At 40.9% G+C, this 22,841-nt stretch overlaps 1 protein-coding gene across 2 annotated transcripts; it reads right to left on the reverse strand.

The window, feature by feature from the left end:
* Window positions 1-6,644: 6,644 nt before the first annotated feature.
* Window positions 6,645-17,519, reverse strand: sdc4 (syndecan 4). Of its 2 annotated transcripts, XM_039015585.1 has the most exons (6): window positions 17,278-17,519; window positions 9,829-9,891; window positions 9,369-9,549; window positions 9,239-9,279; window positions 8,941-9,139; window positions 6,645-8,728 (listed from the first exon to the last, which is right to left on the reverse strand). In XM_039015585.1, exons 3-6 carry the CDS (start codon window positions 9,526-9,528, stop codon window positions 8,577-8,579), a joined length of 552 nt encoding a protein of 183 aa, XP_038871513.1. In that variant the 5' UTR covers window positions 9,529-9,549; window positions 9,829-9,891; window positions 17,278-17,519; the 3' UTR covers window positions 6,645-8,576. The 2 variants fall into 2 exon arrangements, with proteins under 2 accessions (XP_038871513.1, XP_038871512.1); XM_039015584.1 differs by lacking the exon at window positions 9,829-9,891 and having other exon boundaries at window positions 17,278-17,518.
* Between the last annotated feature and the right edge of the window lie 5,322 nt (window positions 17,520-22,841).

Here is a 22,841-nt window from a genome sequence, read left to right on the forward strand (position 1 = left end):
GGGACTTTTACCCCTTCAGTTTGCATACCGCCACAACAGGTCCACAGACGATGCAATCGCCATCACACTGTACACTGCGCCTATCCCATCTGTACAAGAGGAATACTTATGTAAGAATGCTGTTCATTGACTACAGCTCAGCATTTAACACCACAGTACCCTCCAAGCTCATCATTAAGCTTGAGGCCCTGAGTCATGAACTTTCTGACGGGCCACCCCAGGTGGTGAAGGTAGGAAACAACATCTCGACTTCGCTGATCACTGAACACTGGGGCCCCACAAGGGTGTATGCTCAGCCCCCCCCCCCCCCCCCCCTCATCGTGGACTTCAGAAAACAGCAGTACTATCCCTCTATCCACATCGATGGGACAGTAGTGGAGAAGGTGTAAAGTTTTAAGTTCCTCGGCGTACACATCACGGACAAACTGAAATGGTCCACCCACACAGACAGTGTGGTGAAGAAGGCGCAACAGCCCCTCTTCAACCTCAGGAGGCTGAAGAAATGTGGCTTGTCACCTAAAACCCTCACGACCTTTTACAGATGCACAATTGAGAGTATCCTGTAGGGCTGTATCACCGCCTGGTATGGCAACTGCACCACCCTCAACCGCAAGGCTCTCCAGAGTCTGGTGTGGTCTGCACAGCGCATCTCCGGGGGAAAACTACCTGCCCTCCAGGACACCTACAGCACCCGATGTCACAGGAAGGCCAAAAAGATCATCAAGTACAACAGCCACTGCCTGTTCACCCCGCTACCATCCAGAAGGCGAGGTCAGTACAAGTGCATTAAAGCTGAGACCGAGATACTGAAAAACAGCTTCTATCTCAAGGCCATCAGACTGTTAAACAGCCATCACTAACACAGAGAGGCTGCTGCCTAAATACATACTCAAATCATTGGCCACTTTAATAAATGGATCACTAGTCACTTTAAATAGTGCCACTTTCATAATGTTTACATATCTTACATTACTCATCTCATATGTATATACTGTACCTTATACCATCTATTGCATCTTGCCTATGCCGCTCGGTCAAGGACAGGCTCATCCATACATTTCTATTTACATATTCCTATTCCATCCCTTTAGATTTGTGAGTATTAGGTAGTTGTTGTGGAATTGTTAGTTTACTTGTTGTTACTGCACTGTTGAAACTAGAAGCGCAAGCCTTTTGCTACACTCGCATTAACATCTGCTAACCATGTGTATGCGACAAAATAAAGTGTGATTTGATTTGATTGCGCGCTAGAAAAGTAAAGGTAATTTCCAATTGAGCCGACATATGTTGCGCTTACTGTGAATGTAGTCTCCTCTAACGTTGGAACATTGCCCTTACATTTGAATCACGCTGTAATGCAGAATTTTCACGATAGGGATTGAATAGATCCCTTCATTTCATTTGCTGTTTTTTGTGACATTAATTGTGTGGTTGTAAGTATTTGTGCTGTAAACACAACTTGCTCAATTAAAAGGCATAAATAATTAGTGACAAGGAGGAGCAGGGTCCTCCCCAAAGAATGTAAGAGGGGTGCTGCACCACCTTGGGAACTGACTGCGCCACTATGTCGGCAGAGGGTGGTGCGGTCAGCCCAACACATCACCGTGAGCATCTCAGCACCCGGTGTCACAGGAAGGACAAAAAGATCATCAAGGACCTCAGTCACCCGACCTGCGGCTTGTTCACCCCGCTACCTAGATAGAAGACAGAGACAGAACAGGTGCATCAAAGCCCCCCTCCATTGTCATATTCTTTATTGTGTTCTCTCATTGTACATTTTGTTTTATGTAGAAGCAGGGTTCCTTCATATTCATTCTATCTAAGATGTATTTCTTGTCTGCTCTATTTAGAACACACATCAAGAGTTCAAATAGTAGCTGAAATAGTGGCTTCATTGGGGCTTCTGTATAGTTTAGCCTTTGTGAAATTCTTGAGTCTTTTCATATTTTCACCATCAACAACCCCCAGGCATTAAACAAATAATGATAGGACTTCAACAAAAGATAACATCACATGCCTCAAAGCATTTGGTTCTTTTGTCCTTGACTTCTGGGGGAAGACACACTAGTACAGCTGCGATCAAATGGAGCAAAACCACCCGAGAGATTATACAATTTTCCATGCAAAAAGTTCCAAAGCAATAAAAATGAATAGAAAACACAGGGCGGCCTGCACACAAAAGCCCTCATTGTTGTGTGGGAAAGGAATGTGTCTCTGACTGTGTCAGAGGTTGTGTGGAATTTGTTTATGCATGGAGACAAAAGGCTGCCTATGACTGTGGGAGAACTGCACCCAGCACCCAGGCAACCTGCTCCTACACTGGGAGGAAAGGCTAGCTAGCTCACTAATTTTGGCCATGTGGATCTCATTTGTTTAATTTCCATTAGACCAGCTGACGCACTGCCCAATTTCGGACCTCTAGTAAAAAAAAAGAAGGTGTATAATCCTCTTGTCCCCACTCCATTTGGTTGTTGCCATGGAAACTACGTCACCCTAGATCCAAAATGGCTCTACTATCATGTGGGCAGTGGAGGCGAACCACAAGAAAGAAAATAAACTCTAACTGTACGCTCTGATACCGCTGGCATGAGCTCACTCATGCATTCAGTGAATGACTAGATTGAAATGATGTGGTCATCTGTAGTTCAATGAGAGATTGTGGCAACCCTTGATTAATATAATTTCATTTGAGAATCAAACCCCCACAAAGCTCTCCAATTTCAGTGTAATTCCTGAATCCATCTTCATTTTCCCTTTGACCCTGGTGTGTGAAGGGAAGCCTTTCATCTCATCCTTTATCACTGACTTCCTGTGTATATATCAGACAGCACCAGCTTTCAGGACAAATGATGGCCTGGGTGACACAAAAATTAAGAACAGCTGGTGAAACGTAATGATAACGAAAAACATAAATGAGACCAGGCTGTTATGTTATGTCAGAGTAGTTTATAATTCTAACTGTATTTAATTTTAGGAGGCAAATAAGCAAAATGTTATTCTAAACGTTGATATAATGATATGTAGTACAAGTACATGTACATAATAGTGCATATTTAAAATCCTTCCATGTCACCCACCACATCTTCCTTAAAAAAATGTAAATGTACAAGGATACAGATGTCACTTATTTTGAGGAAATTATAAATTAAAGAAATACAAGGAACTTGATTGTGGCATCAAATTCAGTCAGGTTCAAATTATTTAATATTGGTAGAGCTGTACTTTCGTCATGACAAGTTAAAGCCTGTCTACTTCGACAAGTTAAAACCTGTTCAAATCCTTGGTAAAGATGTTGAAACACTCTTATGCAATTACAGGTAACTGTCAAAATAAAGGAAACATTAACATTAAGCGTCTTAATAGGGCGTTTGGCCAGCACTAGCCAGAACAGCTTTAATGCACCTTAGCATAGATTCTAGAAGTGTCTGGAACTCTATTGGAGGGATGCGACGCCATTCTTCCACCAGGAATTCCATCATTTGGTGTTTTGTTGATGGTGGCACATCTCCAGAATCTCCAATAAGTGTTCAATTGTGTTGAGATCTGGTGACTGTGGCTGCATTTACAGAGGCAGCCCAATTCTGATATTTTTTTCCACTGATTGTTCTTTTGACCGATCACATCAGATCTTTTCAAATCAGATATTTTTCAGAGAGGATCTGATTGGTCAAAATTCAAATTAGTGAAAAAACTGCTCATTTGAGATCTCTCCTTGCCATGGTAGCCAAAATAATGGGCAACTAGGCATTTTTATACAGTGCATTTGGAAAGTATTCAGACCCCTTGACTTTATCCACATTTTGATATGTTACAGCCTTATTCTGAAATGGATTCACTTGTTTTTTCCCCCTCACCAATCTACACACAATACCCCATAATGACAAAGCAAAACCAGGATTGTAGTTTTTTTTTGGCAAATGTATAAATAGTAAATAAAAAACTGAAATAATATTTACATAAGTATTCAGACCCTTTGCTCAGTACTTTGTTGAAACACCTTTGGCAGTGATTAGAGCCTCGAGTCTTCTTTGGTATGACGCTACAAGCAACTATGGAGCTCTGTCAGAGTGACCATCGGGTTCTTGGTCACCTCCCTGACCAAAGCCCTTCTCCCTCAATTGCTCAGTTTGGCCAGCTCTAGGAAAAGTCTTGGTGGTTCCAAACTTAACTTCGATTTTAGAATTATGGAGGCCACTGTGTTCTTGGGTGCCATCAATGCTGAAGAAATGTTTTGGTACCCTTCCCCAGATCTGTGCCTCGATACAATTCTGTCTCGGAGCTCTACGGACAATTCCTTCGACCTCATGGCTTGGTTTTTGCTCTGACATGCACTGTCAACTGTGAGACCTTATATAGACAGGTGTGTGTCTTTTCAAATCATGTCCAATCAATTGAATTTACCAAAGGTTGACTCCAATCAAGTTGTAGAAACATCTCAAGGATGATTGTGGTCCCGTGTGGCTCAGTTGGTAGAGCATGGCGCTTGCAACGCCAGGGTTGTGGGTTCAATTCCCACGGGGGGACCAGGGTTCAATTCCCACGGGGGGACCAGGATGAATATGTATGAACTTTCCAATTTGTAAGTCGCTCTGGATAAGAGTGTCTGCTAAATGACTTAAATGTAAATGATCAATGGAAACAGGATGCACCTGAGCTCAATTTCGAGTCTCATAGCGAAGGGTCTGAATACTTATGTAAATATGTTTTTTTTTATGGGGTATTGACGAGGATTTTTTTTTAATCCATTTTAGATTAAGGTTGTAACGTAACAAAATGTGGAAAAGGTCAAGGGTCTGAATATTTTCCGAAGCAATGTACATGACGGGATGTTAATTGCTAAATTAACTCAGCAACCACACCTGTGTGGAAGCACAAACTTTCAATATACATTCTATCCCTCATTTACTCAAGTGTTTCCTTTAGTCAGTTACCTGTATATTTATTATAATATAATGGTTCAATGATTAGGACTGATTGATTTGATCGCAATGTGACTTGCAGTATGGCCTTTGGAAATTCCCATAACAATTTAGCATGTTTTTAAATGTTTGCTTTAATATTGGGGGGTTTAACGCAACCTTCTAACCTTGATTTTTTCCCCCCTCTACAAATCAAGATAATCATGAACCAAATTTGTTAAGACTTTGTATTAAATGGTTTTACTATTCGAAAGGGTGAGTCCATGAAAGTTCTACACTTTTTGACATCACTAGCTTTTGTTTTTTCCAGCAGCACACAGAAGCAGGAACAGGTGTGCCACTCATTCTGTCTGGGTGTCAGCACAGCTACTCACAATCCACTGTGCTAGGAGTGCCATACGAAACCATCCAGCAGCAAGGAAAAAACATGGGTCAGTTTGGGGTTGTCTTATCTAGTTCTAAAACCTGCCGACTAGGGTTACCTAAAATGGCTCAAGTACCAGACTACGCCAGCTCCTGTTTAATGAGGAACACCTCAACCAGTAGAAGACGGGTTCGTGACAGGCCACATATTGGATTGGGTCATGAGCAATACAATGGACCAGGTAACACTTTATAAAAAAATATTTTATTACAACGATCTTTTCAGTTACAATATTTAAAACCAACAGGCAATTTTGTTTAAACGTCAGAAACATTTATAGCAATGTTCATTAAATACCTGGATGGTGACTTGAGCACGGCCCAGACAAATACCTAGGACTTCAAATCATGTACTGTCACTTTAAGAGCATTTAATGACATTGCACATCATATGACAAATCTACCTGGCGGCGCCACCATCGTCACACACATGGGGAAGTACGAGGAGTGACACTGAGCAAGACCTACAAACAATAGCCGACAACCCTGAACGCAGGGCAAACCTATGTTTAGGGTGGACATCACAATGTGCTTGCTCCAACCAGAGCTCTGCAGCTCAGACCTTTGTAGTTTGGACCGACAACTTCCATCTTATACTCCAGTGACTCAAACACAGGTGCACCATAGGCTATAAAAAGAGGTAGAGCATAGTTAGGGGATGCTCCAATTACAGATTAAAAAAAGGTTCATACAATTAAGCACAGCAAATTGCGAAGTCACAGCACACACATGCAATTAAGATCAATAATTTGAGAGCATGCAAAGATCCATGATAATACAATTCATAGAAGAGCTAAAGTCCACCCTATGACGTATAGAACAGCTAGTGTCCTGTGGTGGAAGTACATCAGACACCGGTCCTGTACTAAAAAAATACAACACTAAAGTTAAGTATCAGGATGGTGAGGTCTCAAGATACAGACTATGCTGCTGGGAAGAGCATGCACCAGTTTGGGGTGAGCGCATTCTTCAATAGACTTCAAAACAGCTAGTGTTCTACAATACAGCCATCCTGTTCATATACTCAAAGACATGACAACAGGTACGGGGAAGTATCATGATGGTTAAGTTGTCTTGTCAGGGTACAGGCTGTGCAAGCAAGCTCTGGTGTAATAACTCCCATTATATTGTTGGGTTGATAATCAGATTAAACTGCACTGGCAACAAAGAGTAATGTATACAGGACGATAACAATGCAAATTGTTCTATGACAAAGACTGAGCTGGCAGAATTTACACCTCATGCTGATCTTTGTGTAGATAGTAAATGTCACCAGAATACTGAAAAAACTGATCCAACCATTTTTTTTAGTTAATATGCATAAAAATAGCTTTATTTCCAAATAAATCAGAACATGCATGCAGAAATCAATGATTCATTGACTTCTCCACTCAATTGGTGATTCACATATCTTGTGACAAAAGCAGCAGATTTTTCCCCATGCAAATGACACATGGCTCAATTCAGTTCCCCTGAACAATTACATAGCAATCCTTCTACAAAACATAAATATATACGGCTTAAAAATGTCAAGAAAAAATTAAAATGTACAAAATAAAAAAGTTTTAAAACTATTTGCTTCTTGAACTAGTGTATATAAAACATTTAAATCAAATACAACAGCTAAGAGGGGGACAAGCCCCAACCTGAAAGGCAATACAATTATAGTTAAATTGAACAAGTATTCTAAAACATTGGACAGAAAAAGTTAGTACTAGCATTGGTAGTTAAAACGTGTTTCCCACTATAGGCTTCTTAGTAGGGATGTGGATCTTTCCCTTTCACAACGATTCAATACGCATCTAGATAGTTGGGCTACGATACGATACAGGAATGATGTGTTTTAGTTTGAAACGAGTCGGTACGATTCAGTTTGATTAGAGGAACAAATCGATGCGATTTGGTTCACTAACATTTGTTACATAAAACACATTCATTTCCCATTCTAAATTCAAATCTGCTGCCGATAGAGCTCATGAGCTGGGTCTCTCAGCTGACGTGTGTGTAAATCGTATAAGTCTAGTGTATGTAGGCACCAGAGCTGAGCCATAAGGAAAACTGGGCATCTACCACCCGGCTATCGGGTGGACATTGCCGCCCTCGATAGCTTTTTGTCAATTTAGTGACTTTGACTGATGCATGCATACTACTGTACATTTGGAACGGTTGTCAAACATTTGAACCAGGGCCGATCTGTATCAGGGAATCATTACACCCCTACTTCTTAGGTATGAGGAAACCGATTATTCCAAGCATTTACAGTAATGTTAGACAAAGTATAAAATATTTGGTAAATAAACATCTGCCAAGAAATGTCTAAGTTCCAAGTTCAGAATTTTATTAAAATGGCTATGTACAGATCCCTTGAAGCGTACAGTCCATGTGTAGTGATAATTATTGTTATGTCAACAGCGATAGTCCATAAGCTGTTCAAATAGCTTAGTTTACAAGAATTGTAATCACTGAGATGAGGTCTGGCAAAAAACTGAGCTCACCAATCATGTATGTGTCGTTGTGTTGCTCGTTTTTACAAATAATTTTGTGGTCTGTGGATGGAGTGGGTGTATTCACACAGCGATTTGTCCTAGGACTAAAAGCATGTTGATTGGCCCCCGCTATATTGATAGGGTAGCATGTATCAAGTTATTTTCATCAATCTGGAATTCACTTCAGACTTAATCTGTTTGACAAAATACATTTGAATCTAAACAGAACCTTTCACGATTTCCCTACACAGGGATTATTTTAAAAATATTGTAAAAGAAAATGCTACAGTAACAGACTTCTGTAGCACCAGTATGGGTACCAAGGTTCAGAGTAGGGTGGAGGAAAATAAATATCTGTACCATTTCACCTCACTGAGTGAAGTTGTCATTGCACCTTGTTAGTGTCATAAAACAGTGTGGGAGAGAAAAGTCAAGATTTCACTGCAGTATTGATATTTTTTATAAAACAAATAAATGTTGTACTGCATTGTTTGGCAGCTGAAATGGTCCTCTCCCAATATCTTTCCTGTAGGGGAAAGAACAAAATAAAATAGGAAAACTGACAGTTAAAATGTTGATTCCGTTTCAAAATGAACCACTTCAGAACTTGTGGTGGAATAGGAAAAGCAGTTTTTGTTTGATGGTTTCTCCCTCTGGGACTTCCTGGCTTTACAGTAAGCAGGCAAGAGGAGAGGTTTGCTTTCGAGAGGCACTGGAGAGCAGGCAGGTGGCCCGGCGAAGGTGGGCTTCAGGCATAGATCTCCGTTGTCGGAGCCTTTTTATAAATGGGCTTCTTTCCCAGGTCGTAGCTGCCTTCGTCCTTCTTCTTCATGCGATAGACGAGCAGAAGGACGAGGAAGACGGCAAAGAGCAGCCCCACTGCTCCACCAGCAATCAGAGCTGAAACAAAACCCAGTGGAATTACAATTAGCCCCGTAATCTGGCGAATAACTTGGACAAGCTACAAATGAAACTGTACATTTCTGACAGTGAAATTGAACTGCCACAAATACTTTAGTTAAATCGCGTTGAAATAATTTAACCCTTTTCAAAGTTCAATAATAACAATTTGACTAGCCCCAATAAAGTTTTTAAGTGTGCTGTTGCCCCACCTGCTAAGACCTCTGTTTTTCTGAAGACGCTCTCCTCCCCTGCATGGGCCATCAGTACGTTTGATGGGTACTCCTCGGGTTTGGGAGCACCCCGCACGGACACTTCATTGTTCTTCTGGACCTGTTCAATCTCATTTGGTGTGGGTTTGGACATCAGGGGTCTGTCCAGGTCTGGGATCTTGTTGTCGTTCATGTCAGGCTATGAGCAAAAAAAAATTGAATTATACCTACTTGAACTATAAAAAGAGGAAACGTGGCTCTCATTTGGTACATGATAGCCAATTATGAGAAACCTTACCTTTGTCATGGTTTTGTCATTCTTGAGTGTAATAGTAGTTACTGAAGAGAGAAGAAAACAAGTTAACAATAATGTCATTATATTCTATCAGCTTTTTAAAGCAAATTAGCAGATCTTTGCAAACACCAACCTTCATCTCCAGAGCCAGAGAAGTCTTCATCATCCGTTTCATCCTCATTGTCAAATGTGTCGCGCTCCTCATCGGGGAAGCCAAAGTCGGAGCCGTTGGGGGCGTCACCAGACGCAACAAGCTCGTCATGCGACACGGCTTGGGTCATCTTCATGGGCATCCATGTCTCAGTCTCCCGCACCTGCTGGCCCAAACACAGCACTTAGAGGCAGAATACCACAGCAAGTAGAAAAACACAGATCCTAGCTGGCATAAGACTACTTTTCCAAAACCACTTTTCAACTGAAAGTCTAAGCCTACATCTTGTAGCCTATATTCCAACAACCGCGGTATAGAGTGAACTAGAATCTATTTTACACATTAAATCTACTTAATTATTGTCACCTACAATGGTTAATTCTCATTCACTGTGGGTTATATAATAAAAATAAAAAAACTTTTGCGGTACAACTTTTCCTACCTGAGCTGTGCCAGTGCCACTGAAAACTTTGTACAACAAGTTCCCCTACACCTTCTGCTTAACCTTTGTAAAAACTTTCACAAGTGTTAACAGGAAGTGAGTGGGCCTCTGACTAATCTTTTTGACAGGAAAGGTAAGACAGGAGGTGACCAACTAAAGTAAAGAAGTCATCACTCATTTTCCCATTTAACCCTACACTTAAAAGTTGGCCTTTCAAAACAGACACCAGAACCAGTCACTGGTGACAGGGTCCACAAAAACCACACGTCTTTGACATTCAAACCTCAAGTTCCCCCTTCGTTCCCGTAACCACCAAACAACACTCTTTAAAAAAGGGATAGTTCAGGCAACCTATGGGGTCAAGTTACCCTTACCTCGAGGTGTGTCAATGCCCATGGTGACAGAATCCACAATAATCCATTATTTAGTTAGTTCCTGAATCCTAACAATGCTAAAACAGCCAAAGCTGCACTACAAGCAGAAACTTCCCCAAAAACATGTTAAAAGTATTGAAGCAACCAAACTTAATACTCTAATTCCATCATGCAACCTCGTAAATCACAGCTCTCGTAAATAAATCCGCTTCTGGGTACCCAATGGAATACAATACAAATGTTATTGTATACACAGAAACGGCTGTGAGACTACATGAGGAAATAGTTCGTTGAGTGACGAGGTTCCAGTGACAAATGATTTCAGCATTTTGCGCGTAAACAATCCCTTTAAACTCGACCAACCCCAGAACATAGTTTGAAGTGTTTGAGGAACTTTGGGCTTGCGGTGCATCATTGCTAACATTAGTTTGGCCATTTACAGTACATGAAAGAATTTGGACAATGCTGTAGCCAGAAGTAAATAATGGATTATTGTGGATTCTGTCGCCATGGGCCTTCAGACAACAAGGTAAGGGTAATTTGACCAAATATACATTATGCCTGAACTATCCCTTTAACGTTATCTAGCCAAAATTAAGCTAATCATGATGGGCTTGACTTGATTTAACATAATTGAAAGACAACTTTTTCTAATCACATTAGCACACTTAATTTCATTGCCCATTTGCCGAGTAAGCACTGTGAATGCGATTAAACAGCAGAGCAATTGAATGGCCAGATCCAATTAAAACACAAGCAACAGGGCCAAGGTGCAAAAAAAGATTCCTAAAGTACATTTAGGCAGAACGTGTTTGGTGTTGAAGTCTTTGGCCCCTTGCACACTGGGCCTTGTCAGATGTCATCACGCTAAGTTGGGTTAGCACTGATTGCTGAACAAGACACCAGAAACATGCAGCCGGTTGGATAACACCTGGCTCGGCAAATATATGCCCAGTCTATGATTAATGAAACAGTCATGCATTATTCATTGTTCAGAGGCAAAGGAGGGGGCTTTTTTATTTTTATTTTTTTAACTGTTCTGGATGGCTGCTCAGGGCTGCCTGGGATACTGGAAGCCTTGTTCCTCTTTTAGCCAGGTGGTTCCTTTCTCTATCCCCCCAAAAAACATGCATAAAAAAGGCAAAAATCAAGTTAAGCATTTATTACATGTTACAGCATTCCATTGAACAAAAGAAAGCAACTTGGGCACATTTGAAAGAGTTAATTTTAAGCGTTGCTGCTACGGTAATTCACTGACCGTGGTGCGGGGGGGCCCCAGCAGTTTAACTGTGCTCTGAAATTCTGTTTCAAATAGTGTGGTTTGAAGTTAATCCCCTCTAAATTACATTTGAGGGAGACCAGGGAATGCTATTGTTGCCGTCAGAATCTTCAAACAGGCAGCCATTTTCTCCTTGTGTTTGCACTGAGGTAGGGCTTGCACTCATGTCCTCAGCACTTTTGTGACAAAGGCCCTCTGTGCTCAGAATGTTAACTAAGTCCGATGCATCACCATTTAAAGTGGCAATCAACAATTGAAACAAAGTGATCTCCCGGTTTTGGTAAAAAGCTGAGGAATGGGACTGGTGAAATGAAACCACTCATTCATAGACAGAGCTATGGATGCAAGGACTGACCATCCATGATATCAAATTTATAGTTTTAACCAGGTCTTTAGGCTAGTGTGTTTACATTTTCTTTGTTTACAAACAGTAAAACAACCTTATATTTTGGGTTCTGATGGGGTACGACAGTTGAACTAAGCTCATGAGGCATTAAGTAATACACATTCACCTGGCAATTCCCCCCCCCCCCCCCCCATTTCATACTGCATCACATTTGGGATTAAAACTGTCCCAGCCCTGTTCATGTTCCCGTTCTCAGATGTGACCACTCGCAGACTGATTAAGCCACAAGTGGTCCATTTAGGAAAAAGACTAAAGGACTCTCCATAGTGATTTCACAGTCTACGCAAATGGAGCTCCGTTTGGGCCATGTTCCAAAAATGTGGCTGCACAAACGTACATAGAACTACGTAGAGAGCTAAGCAAGTGAAGCTTCGTCACATCCTGGTGCATTTCCCAAAAGTAGTTAAAAAGTAATCCCTGAGGCTAGGCCTATATGGTACATTTCCCAATAAAAACAAAACATGGTTCAAATTCAATGTTGTTTGGTGAATATCTAATTTATAAACAATATTTGACCACAAACCGCCAGATCTTTCCAAGTAGAACAACCCAGAAATGCACTACTTGAGCCCAACGTATGCTAAATGACATTCAACTGCCAGAGTTGGGGTAGAGGGGAAATTTTTCACACAAGCACTAGACAAAACCCCTTCTTTCAGTTCCAACATTCCATCCTCTAAAGGGATTTTATAGCCCAATGGACAGCAATGCAGAAACCATTATTAGCCTACATCCTGGTGAAAGTATTATGTTCTCTCCACAGCCTTTCACTGGGAATTCAATTCAGCCCACCAACAAAAAAAAGGCTCCTTCTAGTGAAAATGATCTCATGCTTAATTAAAAACATGCATTCCAACAAAAATAGCCATGTGCCCAGTAATGCCAAAAGGAATAATTTTCATGGCAGATAAAGGCCTGAAAATACTAAGTCAGGCCTAGGCCTAAGTCAGAATGGATAACAAGAAAGAGAACATTGTTGACGTTTGTGCTCACAACATATTTTACAAATGTAAAAATAATAAGACATTTCGTCTAAATCAGCTCCAGAGTCTTTAGTGTCTTAGAAAAACAATATGGTAGGCTATGCCAAAAATACGCTAGAATGATAAACTACAGAATGTAAGAAGGGATGCTCGTTAAGCTGACAAGGAAAGACTGATGTAAATAGAGGTCAATTGGTATGACACACGGCACTGATTAAAATACACAATGAAAATGCATAATGGTATAGGCCCATTGTTCTATTCTTCGGCTCGAAGTCCTGATGAGCTTAAGACTAAAAACAGACATTCACCCATAAACTTAAGATGGATGAAAGGAATGAGGCTTGACATAGTTAGGCTTAGTAGCCATCAAAGTAATAACAAAAAAGGCAGGCACACAAGTGATCAGAGGACTTTTTCTGGTGAGAAAGCAGAAGCAAGCTTCTGGTCCACTAGCTGGGAAGCTTGGCTAATGAAAGTACCCTGGCCATTTAGATCTGTCCAAATCCCGAAGAGGGCCATTCAAGGTCCAGAGGTCAAATTCCACAGGAAAACACAAAAGGGAAAATGAGAGGGGCAGCCTCTGCATGGTTTTGAGGAATGTAACAGATTCAACTTAGGCTGCTAAGAACCTCATTGTGGAGACCAGCTTGTTTAATATGTGCTACCACATTTAGAAACTTCTCCCCAGAGGGGTAGGCTAGGCTATCAAAACAATGGCCCAACTGGAAAAACTTGTAACAGAGACCTGTTTGTCGTTAAACTGGAAAATTATTTATTAAAATGCAGTCTTAATTCTCAGTCTTCAGTCTCCTTTTCACCTCATTTAACGCCCGATTTACTTAACAAAAGGCAAAATGTCAATAGAAGGGGCTTTTACTGTTTTGTTCTCCATTACGCTTCAATAGTGCTGAGCAAATAACCAATGTTTCAGTTATTCTTTGCTTTTTTAAACAAAAAGGTTCAAACATTTCCATTTCATTCTGTTTTTCCCCGTGAGCTCAATGTGCAGGTTTTCTAGAGATAAATCAGATCAAGCCCGAACTGTGTGATGTAGTAGGGAATTGTAGTTTCTAACAGGCTAATATTCTACATAGTCAAGCGTGGAAACAGTGGTAATTAACTATAATGACCATAATCCACTGCCTGTCTATTTGTCCGATCTGTGTGGGGAAGACACAGAGATAAGTGCGATGGAGTAGTTGCGTCTTGAGGCATCTCTACCTGAAAATACATGATTTAAGGTCAGGGATGGGCAACTCCAGCCCTTGGGGGAAATGTATTTCAGAAGAACATAATGAGTTGGTCTACTGTATGTTAGTCATCTGGCTATGCTCCATGTCATAGGCTGTAGGCTTGTTCATTTAGCTGACAAGATATCCTTATATGTCCCATGCCATTATTTTATAGTAAGAAAAATATAACTGAATAAAATAGAAAGGAAATGTTTCCCATTACGAAGCGAGTGCGATTGTGAAATGGCTGTTAAGTGTAAAAGTGATCTGAAACAGGTCCCATATGCTAGATGTAGAGTTATTTGACAACTTTAGTTGTGAATGATACAAACCTTTGAATGTCTTAAATCAAAACATATTGGCTGCATGTAGGAAAAAAAGCTTGCACTGATCCTTGTCTCAGGCTGTTCTATCAAGTGATCATATTTTCACCCATCAGATTATACACATCTTTAACAATAATTAGGGATGCACGATATAAAATCGGTGAACATATCGGAGTCGGCCGATATTAGCTAAAATGCCAATATCGTTCGATGTCTAGTTTAACGCCCCGATGTGCAAACCCGATGTCAAAGCTGATGTGCATACCTATACAACATAGGTACATGACGTAATGGCGCCACGTAAAACGTTGCGCTATATGTGCAACACAGCACTCTTAAACTAGCCCACAATGTCTGCGTTGTGGATCTAGCAGTCAACGAGTCGAGCAGTCATTTGAAAGAGTAACAACATTTCAGCGAGACAACGCAAACGTAAAATCCATTAAAGCCAAGATAATGGAATTCATTGCCATTGACAATCAACCGTTCTCTGTCGTGGGTGATGTTGGCTTTCGCTGACTGGCCGAGCACCGGTACACACTACCAAGTGCCCTATTTTTCAGATGTTGCCCTACCGGAGTTACACAGTAATAGCGTCACTGCTTTTAGCTTCACGACATACATACTATGGAATGCCATTTGGGTCTTTGAGTGTCAAAAAAGATACAGTAGCACTGTCAAAGCTGTACAAAGTCTGCAAACAAGCAAACACCGGCCACGAACAATGTGTTTACAATACCACATTGGTAATAAAGCATAATTTGTTCGACCGCAACTTCTGGGGTAGCTAGCTTTAGCTTGGTACCTAGCTAGCACCAATACAACCAGGCTGAAAACAATGACCAGTAGAAACTGCAGTCATTTTCATTATTCTTAGCAATGATTTAGGAATCCTTGTGAGTAAGTATTAGCTAGGTTGACACCGGTTGTTCGCCTGTTGAAATTGAACTTCAGGTCATGAAAATAAATAGCTGGTCAGCAACTTAACCCTGTTGCCCAAAGCTAACGTTATAAGCAGCCAGCTAGCTTCCTCTGGCTAGTGAGGCTCGACCGTACCGGGTTATGAAGCTAGCCACAATAAGGATTAGGCACATACTTGGCACATGGAGAATCACATTAGCCCTTTACAGTTATGTATCTATGTATTCAGAAGACTAGGATCGACAATAAGCACCTATCCTTAAGGCGGGGTCTGGTGAGCACTGCATTAGCATATTGCCCCCGTGTAGCCGAGTCAGTCTCACTGGATGGTGTCTAGTTAGCCTATAACTATTCTGTTTTAGCCCCCTTCCCGACATCTGACAATGGCAATTCTTCCCAATTAAGCCGACAGGACTGGACGCTGTCACGCAATTCTCTGATGTTTTGTCAGATTACATAAAATAGCACAAGGAAGTACACCTACATCCTGGTATGTGCACGTTTGCTTAATTTGGGCTCCCAAGTGACGCAGTGGTCTAAGGCACTGCATATCAGTGCTAGAGGCTTCACTACAGACCCTGGTTTGATTCCAGGCTGCCCGTGATTGGGAGTCCCATAGGGCGGCACATAATTGGCCCAGCGTCGTCCGGGTTTGCCGGGGTAGGCAGTCATTGTAAATAAGAATTTGTTCTTAACTGACTTGCCTAGTTAAATAAAGGTTAAAACAAATAATAATAATCCACTTCCAAAAGTTATCAAACCAACTGTCCAAAAATGAAAACCACACTATTAGGCATACTAAATTGAGTCAAAACAATGATAGTGTTGAGCCATGTTACATGAAGTGTTTGTTTAATTTGATAAATGATTGCAGTCTTTGTTTGTCAACTGGTCAGCAATTAAACATTTAGTCACTGCTGTAATTGAATATAGTAAAATGGAAATAGGTCAAATTACAAGAGCCCAGCTAAATATGGGTGTCCATAGAAAAAGTTTCTTATTAACTGGGTGGTTCGATCCCTGAATGCTGATTGGCTGAGAGCGTGGTATATCAGACCGTATACCACGTGTATGACAAAACATGTATTTTTACTGCGCTAATTACGTTGGTAACCAGTTTATAATAGTACCTCGGGGGGTTGTGGTATATGGCCAATATACCACGGCTAAGGGCTGTAACCAGGCACTCCACGTTGCGCATAAGAACAGCCATTAGCCAAGGTATATTGGGCCTTATTGCTTAAAACTAGCTTGCCCTCTTTCTGAGCTACATGTGATGGATAGTCACTTGCATTATTATCATTCCACCTCACACACTAGACAAATTAATTTAGCTACGTTTGTCTGGCTAGCTAGATATAACTACCACAATTTAAACACCATTGCTTTCTCTTATGATGAGAGGCCATTGCCTTACTCTTTAGAAAATAATTTTGGCCATTTAGCTGACTTTGTTAGGGAGGTAACGTTAGCTGTGCTGTAACGCTAGCTAGTTATCCAAGCCCAATTAGCTAGTTAGACTGATGTGTTTCGGTAAACGATCTGTAAATTGTGTTAAAGTTTAACAGCTAGCTAAAACAGTAGTTACCTTCATTACCATTACATTAACCAGGTCGAAAACACTAATCAATAACCATGAAAAAGATTGTGTTGATGGCTAACATTAGTTATCTACTTAGTTAGCTAAGTTAACTAGCCGATTAGCAGTAATAACAGCTACAGTCGCTAACGTTAGCATTGTCTTGGCTTTAGCCAGCTGAAGTAGTAAGGTTAGCTACACTAAAACAAATGTGGTAAAGTTAGTTAGGCTAAGTAAACTGAAACGAACACAAGATAAAGTAAGTGAGTAACGTTAAACTAGCTATAGCTAACGGTAGCTGAGTTAACGTTACCCGGTGTTCTGTTAGCTAGCGAACATTACTTACCGACTCAGAGTAGACGGAGCCAAATAAAAACAACACGAGGAAGACTTTGTGCATGTTTCTCTTGACCGTTTCTTCAACAAAAAGCGTGGAATGAAATAATGTTTTTTTTTTTAATTCCAAAAACACAATCAAAAGTTCACGTTGCCCACTTTATCACCTTGCTATTGCACAACTTGTATCTTACACTTCAGTCAGTCACTGATTAAATTTACAAACTAATCCAGATTGATATATTTTGTATCGCACTTTACACTCCACCCCCTGTAACAGCAACCAATAAGAGCTACGCAAAGGTCGTACTCTCCCTTCGTCATAATTTACCGTAAACTCGTGCTCAGAACCCCCCCAGACTCAACAGGTTATTTATTAGAATATCTTTATTTAAGTAGTCGATTAGCAAATTCTTGAATGTAGAATAATGTAGCTACGATATCATTCGTGTTCTTGGTGGGAATTGTAATGTGGCTCATATAGCGAGAATTGCTATAATATTATCATTATTAATTTGTGGCACTTTAGACTCGATACTCAATTGAAATTGTCATGCATTGTTTTACCTATCTTCCCCTCACTTGTTTATCTCCATGATGACATAAAGAAACCGAAAATGACATTTATTTAGAGCGGAAGAGACGAAGCCAGTATCTTTGATTTACTGTAATATGTGTGCCACACCTCATGGAAAGTCCGTTCATGGATTTTTTTTTAGGCACGTAATCTTCCGGAAACCCTCCCCTTGCGCATCATAAATGTTTCTGTAGAAATGAAAACCCGCAGACGTATTAACATTTCATGTCCACCACAACAGTTCTTAAGTTATCATATCAACTCAATTGTTATTGTAGGAGTTTGATGAAACTTTGAAGGATTGCAGACCCATCCAGTGGTAACAGTATGGGGATAGATTTCCATCAACATGTTTAACACATATAAGTAGCTAGTCACAAACAAAAATATGTGTTGTTGTGCAAATATACAATGCAACCAAATGCGGTCAAATATGCTTTTGTGAATGTGACAACATTTGTGACTCCACGGATTACATTTGTGACCTGCATTTTACATATTTGTGACTTGAATTACATTTATGAGTTGCATTAAGTCTGTGACTGCCATCCAGTGGGTAACCCTAAGGGCCTTCTAAAAAAGTAGATATTTTTCAAATTAAAAATCGTTAAAAAAAATTGTCTCGGCAAATGAGAAATGCTCACTAACAGGGATGTAACAAATTTGCGCACAAAATTTGAGAGATATAAGCTTTTTTCTGGGATCTTAGCTCATGAAACATGGGACCAACACTTTATCTGTTGCGTTTATATATTTTTTCAGCATAACATGAAATATATTTCAATATAATTGTAGCCTATACTGTATTCATATTTCTAATACAGTTATCTCGGTTTTCATTTAATCATATTTTTATCCTTTGCTTGTTAGTAACAATTGCAAAGAAATTGGCAACTTTGTATTTGTTGAAACACATTCGTTGTGAAGTTATCGAAGGGCATAGAAAGACAGATGAACATCTGGATTTTATGTTTAGCGGAGATCTTCTTTGTATAAAGTGACGCGGATGGGCAAAAAAGCATCTAACATTGCACTTAACTGTTCTCCGAGTGGTCTGAAGCAGTCGTTAAATAACAAATGTTTTTAAGAATAACTTTTTTTGGGACGGTTTTGGGAAACCGCTCAGAGATTTAACGATGCTCCTTCCAAAGTCTTAATGATGAACTTAGCTTTAAGATGCTTTTATGAAATGGGGCCAGAACATCACTATAGGTCCGAGCTCCCTGCCATCCAGGACCTCTATACCAGGCGATGTCAGAGGAAAGGCCTAAAAATTGTTAAAGATTCCAGCCACCCAAGTCATAGACTGTTCTCTCTGCTACCGCACGGCAAGCGGTGCCGATGCACCAAGTCTGAAACCAACAGAACCCTGAACAGCTTCTAACCCCCAAGCCATAAGACTGCTCCGTCATTTCCTGGTTGCAAAAAATTCTAATAGTGTGTCTAATTTCAGTTTATGTGACAAAACAAGCAATGTAAAATGTAGAGATTCATTGTACTACCTAAACCGCTGTGAAATATAATATTGTATTTTCAGCTGTTTGAAGTTGGTGTACAAAACCGAAAGTAAAAACTGTAAAAAAAAAAAAATACTTCAGAATGGTAAGCATAGATATAGCACACATAGAACATACCTACTACTTCTTAGATTTGCTTTCAATGTGAATGACAGATCTATAACTCAGATTTCTATGTGCATTTGGTCAAGTCGCCCAAAAAGTTACATATTGTAGCTTTAACCAAATAGCTACCGTGCACTAACTGTTTTTACTCATCACGTATAGTTGAAGTCGGAAGTTTACATACACTTAAGTTGGAGTCATTAAAACTCATTTTTCAACCACTCCACAAATTTATTGTTAACAAACTATAGTTTTGGCAAGTCGGTTAGGACATCTACTTTGTGCATGACGCAAGTAATTTTGCCAACAATTGTTTACAGACAGATTATTTCCCTTATAATTCACTGTATTACAATTCCAGTGGGTCAGAAGTTTACATATACTAAGTTGACTGTGCCTTTAAACAGCTTGGAAAATTCCAGAAATTGATGTCATGGCTTTAGAAGCTTCTGGTAGGCTAATTGACATCATTTTAGTCAATTGGAGGTGTACCTGTGGATGTATTTCAAGGCCTACCTTCAAACTCATTGGCTCTTTGCTTGACATCATGGGAAAATCAAAAGAAATCAGTCAAGAACTCAGATTTTTTTTTTTTTGGACCTCCACAAGTCTGGTTCATCCTTGGGAGCAATTTCCAAACGCCTGAAGGTACCACGTTCATCTGTACAAACAATAGTACGCAAGTATAAACACCATGGGACCACACAGCCATCATACCGCTGTCATACTGCCGTCATACCGCTGTAGAACTGTTTGGCCATAATGACCATCGTTATGTTTGGTGGAAAAAGGGGGAGACTTGCAAGCCGAAGAACACCATCCCAACCGTGAAGCACGGGGATGGCAGCATCATGTTGTGGGGGTGTTTTTCTGCAGGAGGGACTGGTGCACTTCACAAAATAGATGGCATCATGAGGGGGTAAAACTATGTGGATATATTGAAGCAACATCTCAAGACATCAGTCAGGAAGTTAAAGCTTGGTCGCAGATGGGTCTTCCAAATGGACAATGACCCCAAGCATACTTCCAAAGTTGTGGCAAAATGGCTTAAGGACAACAAAGTCAAGGTATTGGAGTGGCCATTACAACGCCCTGACCTCAATCCCATAGAAAATCTGTGGGCAGAACTGAAAAAGCATCAGCATTATGAGGTACGCTGTCTTTGAGCGGTCTGATGGGAACGAAGAAGGCTGCAGCTTGAAGATGAGGGAGCACAGGGAGAGAAAGGCCCGGCAGGTTCCAGAATCTCCAGCGTAGCACTTCAGAGGAGGTACCGCGGGACACTGGGGTAGGCTGGGAAGAAATGCCGTTGGTGGCAGTTGCTGAGAGTCTGGGGGATTACTGGTGTGGCCCTCTGCCTAGTAGGGAATCATTGCAGAATTGCTCCAGAAATGTCTCAAAAGCATGGTCATGGTGTTCTGCCAGGGTATGGAGTCCCTCCATAAGGCATTGCAGTAACTCCTCGTGTCTTCCAATGGTGGCACCTTGCTGGGAGACAGCATTGTGGAGCTGGTCTGAGTCTGCTGGGTCAGTCATGGCCAGTTCATACTATCACAACTCAGGATATTTTTTATTTAACTAGGCAGGTCAGTTAGGAACAAATTCTTATTTTCAATAGCCTAGGAACAGTGGGTGCCTTGTTCAGGGGCAGAACGACAGATTGGTACCTTGTCAGCTCGGGGATTCGAGCTTGCAACCTTTCGATTACTAGTCCAACGCTCTAACCACTAGGCTACCCTGTCGCCCCATATGACCCAGATGCAGACACAGGAGGTGGATAGTACAGTTATCAGACAATTTATTGTAAACACAGGGCAGGCAAAGGGCAGGTAGAGGACAGGCAGGGGTTCGGGATCAGAGTCAGGCGGGTACAGGACGGCAGGCAGGCTCGGGGTCAGGGCAGGTAGAGGTTTGTAATTAGGTCAGAGTCAGGCAGATACAGGACGGCAGGCAGGCTCGGGTCAGGGCAGGCGGAATAGTCAGAACCGGGAAAACTAGGAAAAATAACTTGTGAAAAGGGAAGACGGGAAAGTATACTGGTAAGACCTGACAAGACAAACTGGCAACAGACAAACAGAGAACACAGGACTAAATGCACCGGGGATAATGGGCAACACTTGGAGGGGGGTGCGGACAAGCAAAAAGACAGGTGAAACAGATCAGGGTGTGACACATTGTCCTTTTTGCCTATGTGGATGTTAATTTTGTCTGCCCCTTCCCAAAAATATTTGGTGATTGGCGTGTAGGCTATTTGATTCGCCTAAAGTTAGGCCCTAAAGTTTAGGTTTACTCACTAATGAGAGCCTAAAAGAATGGAAAAAAAACGTTGGCTAATGGAGAGGGGAAAGATGAACGGAACAAAGTAGAGAGATCCTTGATGAAAATCTACTCCAGAGTGCTCAGGACCTCAGACTGTGGCGAAGGTTCACCTTCCAACAGGACAATGACCCTAAGCACACAGCCAATACAACGCAGGAGTGGCTTCTGGACAAGTCTCTGATTGTCCTTGGGTGGCCCAGCCAAAGTCCAGACTTGAACCCGATTAAACATCTCTGGAGAGACCTGAAAATTGCTGTGCAGCGACGCTCCCCACCAAACCCGACAGAGCTTGAGAGAATCTGCAGAGAAGAATGGGAGAAAATCCCGAAATACAGGTAAGCCAAGCTTGTAGCGCCATACCCAAGAAGACTCGACTCGCTGCCAAAGGTGCTTCAACAAAGTACTGAGTAAAGGGTCTAAATACTTATGTAAATGTCATATTTCAGTTTTTAATTTTTTATACATTTGCAAAAATACAAATAAACTGTTTTTACTTTGTCATTATGGGGTATTGTGTGCAGATTGATGGGGGGGGAAACAATTTAATACATTTTGGAATATGGCTGTAACGTATCAAAATGTTGAAAAAGTCAAGGGGTCTGAATACTTTCTGAATGCACTGTAAATTGCACAATAATGATCCATTTATGGATATAGTTAAGGTAGGCCTATTGGTTTTATCTTTGTTCATATCCAAACAATATTTAATGACCCTAAACCACCCGCACGCAGATATAACCCGCGGATCACTACGACCTGCCACCACTTCCTAAATATTTGATCACATGATTAATTTTGTGAATGGTTTCCTAGAAACAAGGAGTGGCTTAACTAAACCTTTGGCTCAACCCCACTCTCCCCCATGAGTACATGTGGAGGCTGGTGACTTGAGCAATTGAGGAGGATGGGAGACCCACGGTATAGACGCTGAACGCACAGAGATGTCAAAGTGTGTTTCAAAAATCGTCAAAAGAGTAATTATTTTAACATAAAGCATTTAATAAAGACATTTATAGTACAATGTTATTGCGAATGGAAATGAGAGGGCAACTTAGT

This window comes from Salvelinus namaycush, chromosome 20 (assembly GCF_016432855.1).
Source record: "Salvelinus namaycush isolate Seneca chromosome 20, SaNama_1.0, whole genome shotgun sequence".
NCBI classification, from domain to species: domain Eukaryota; kingdom Metazoa; phylum Chordata; class Actinopteri; order Salmoniformes; family Salmonidae; genus Salvelinus; species Salvelinus namaycush.

Excerpts from the sequence above, each read along its gene's own strand:
- sdc4 (XM_039015584.1), bottom strand. The coding sequence starts at position 17,331 with ATGCACAAAGTCTTCCTCGTGTTGTTTTTATTTGGCTCCGTCTACTCT. Across the intron at positions 9,550-17,277 it reads GCTCCGTCTACTCTGAGTCG|GTGCGGGAGACTGAGACATG; the intron begins GTAAGTAATGTT and ends TTGGGCCAGCAG. Across the intron at positions 9,280-9,368 it reads CTCTGGCTCTGGAGATGAAG|TAACTACTATTACACTCAAG; the intron begins GTTGGTGTTTGC and ends TTCTCTCTTCAG.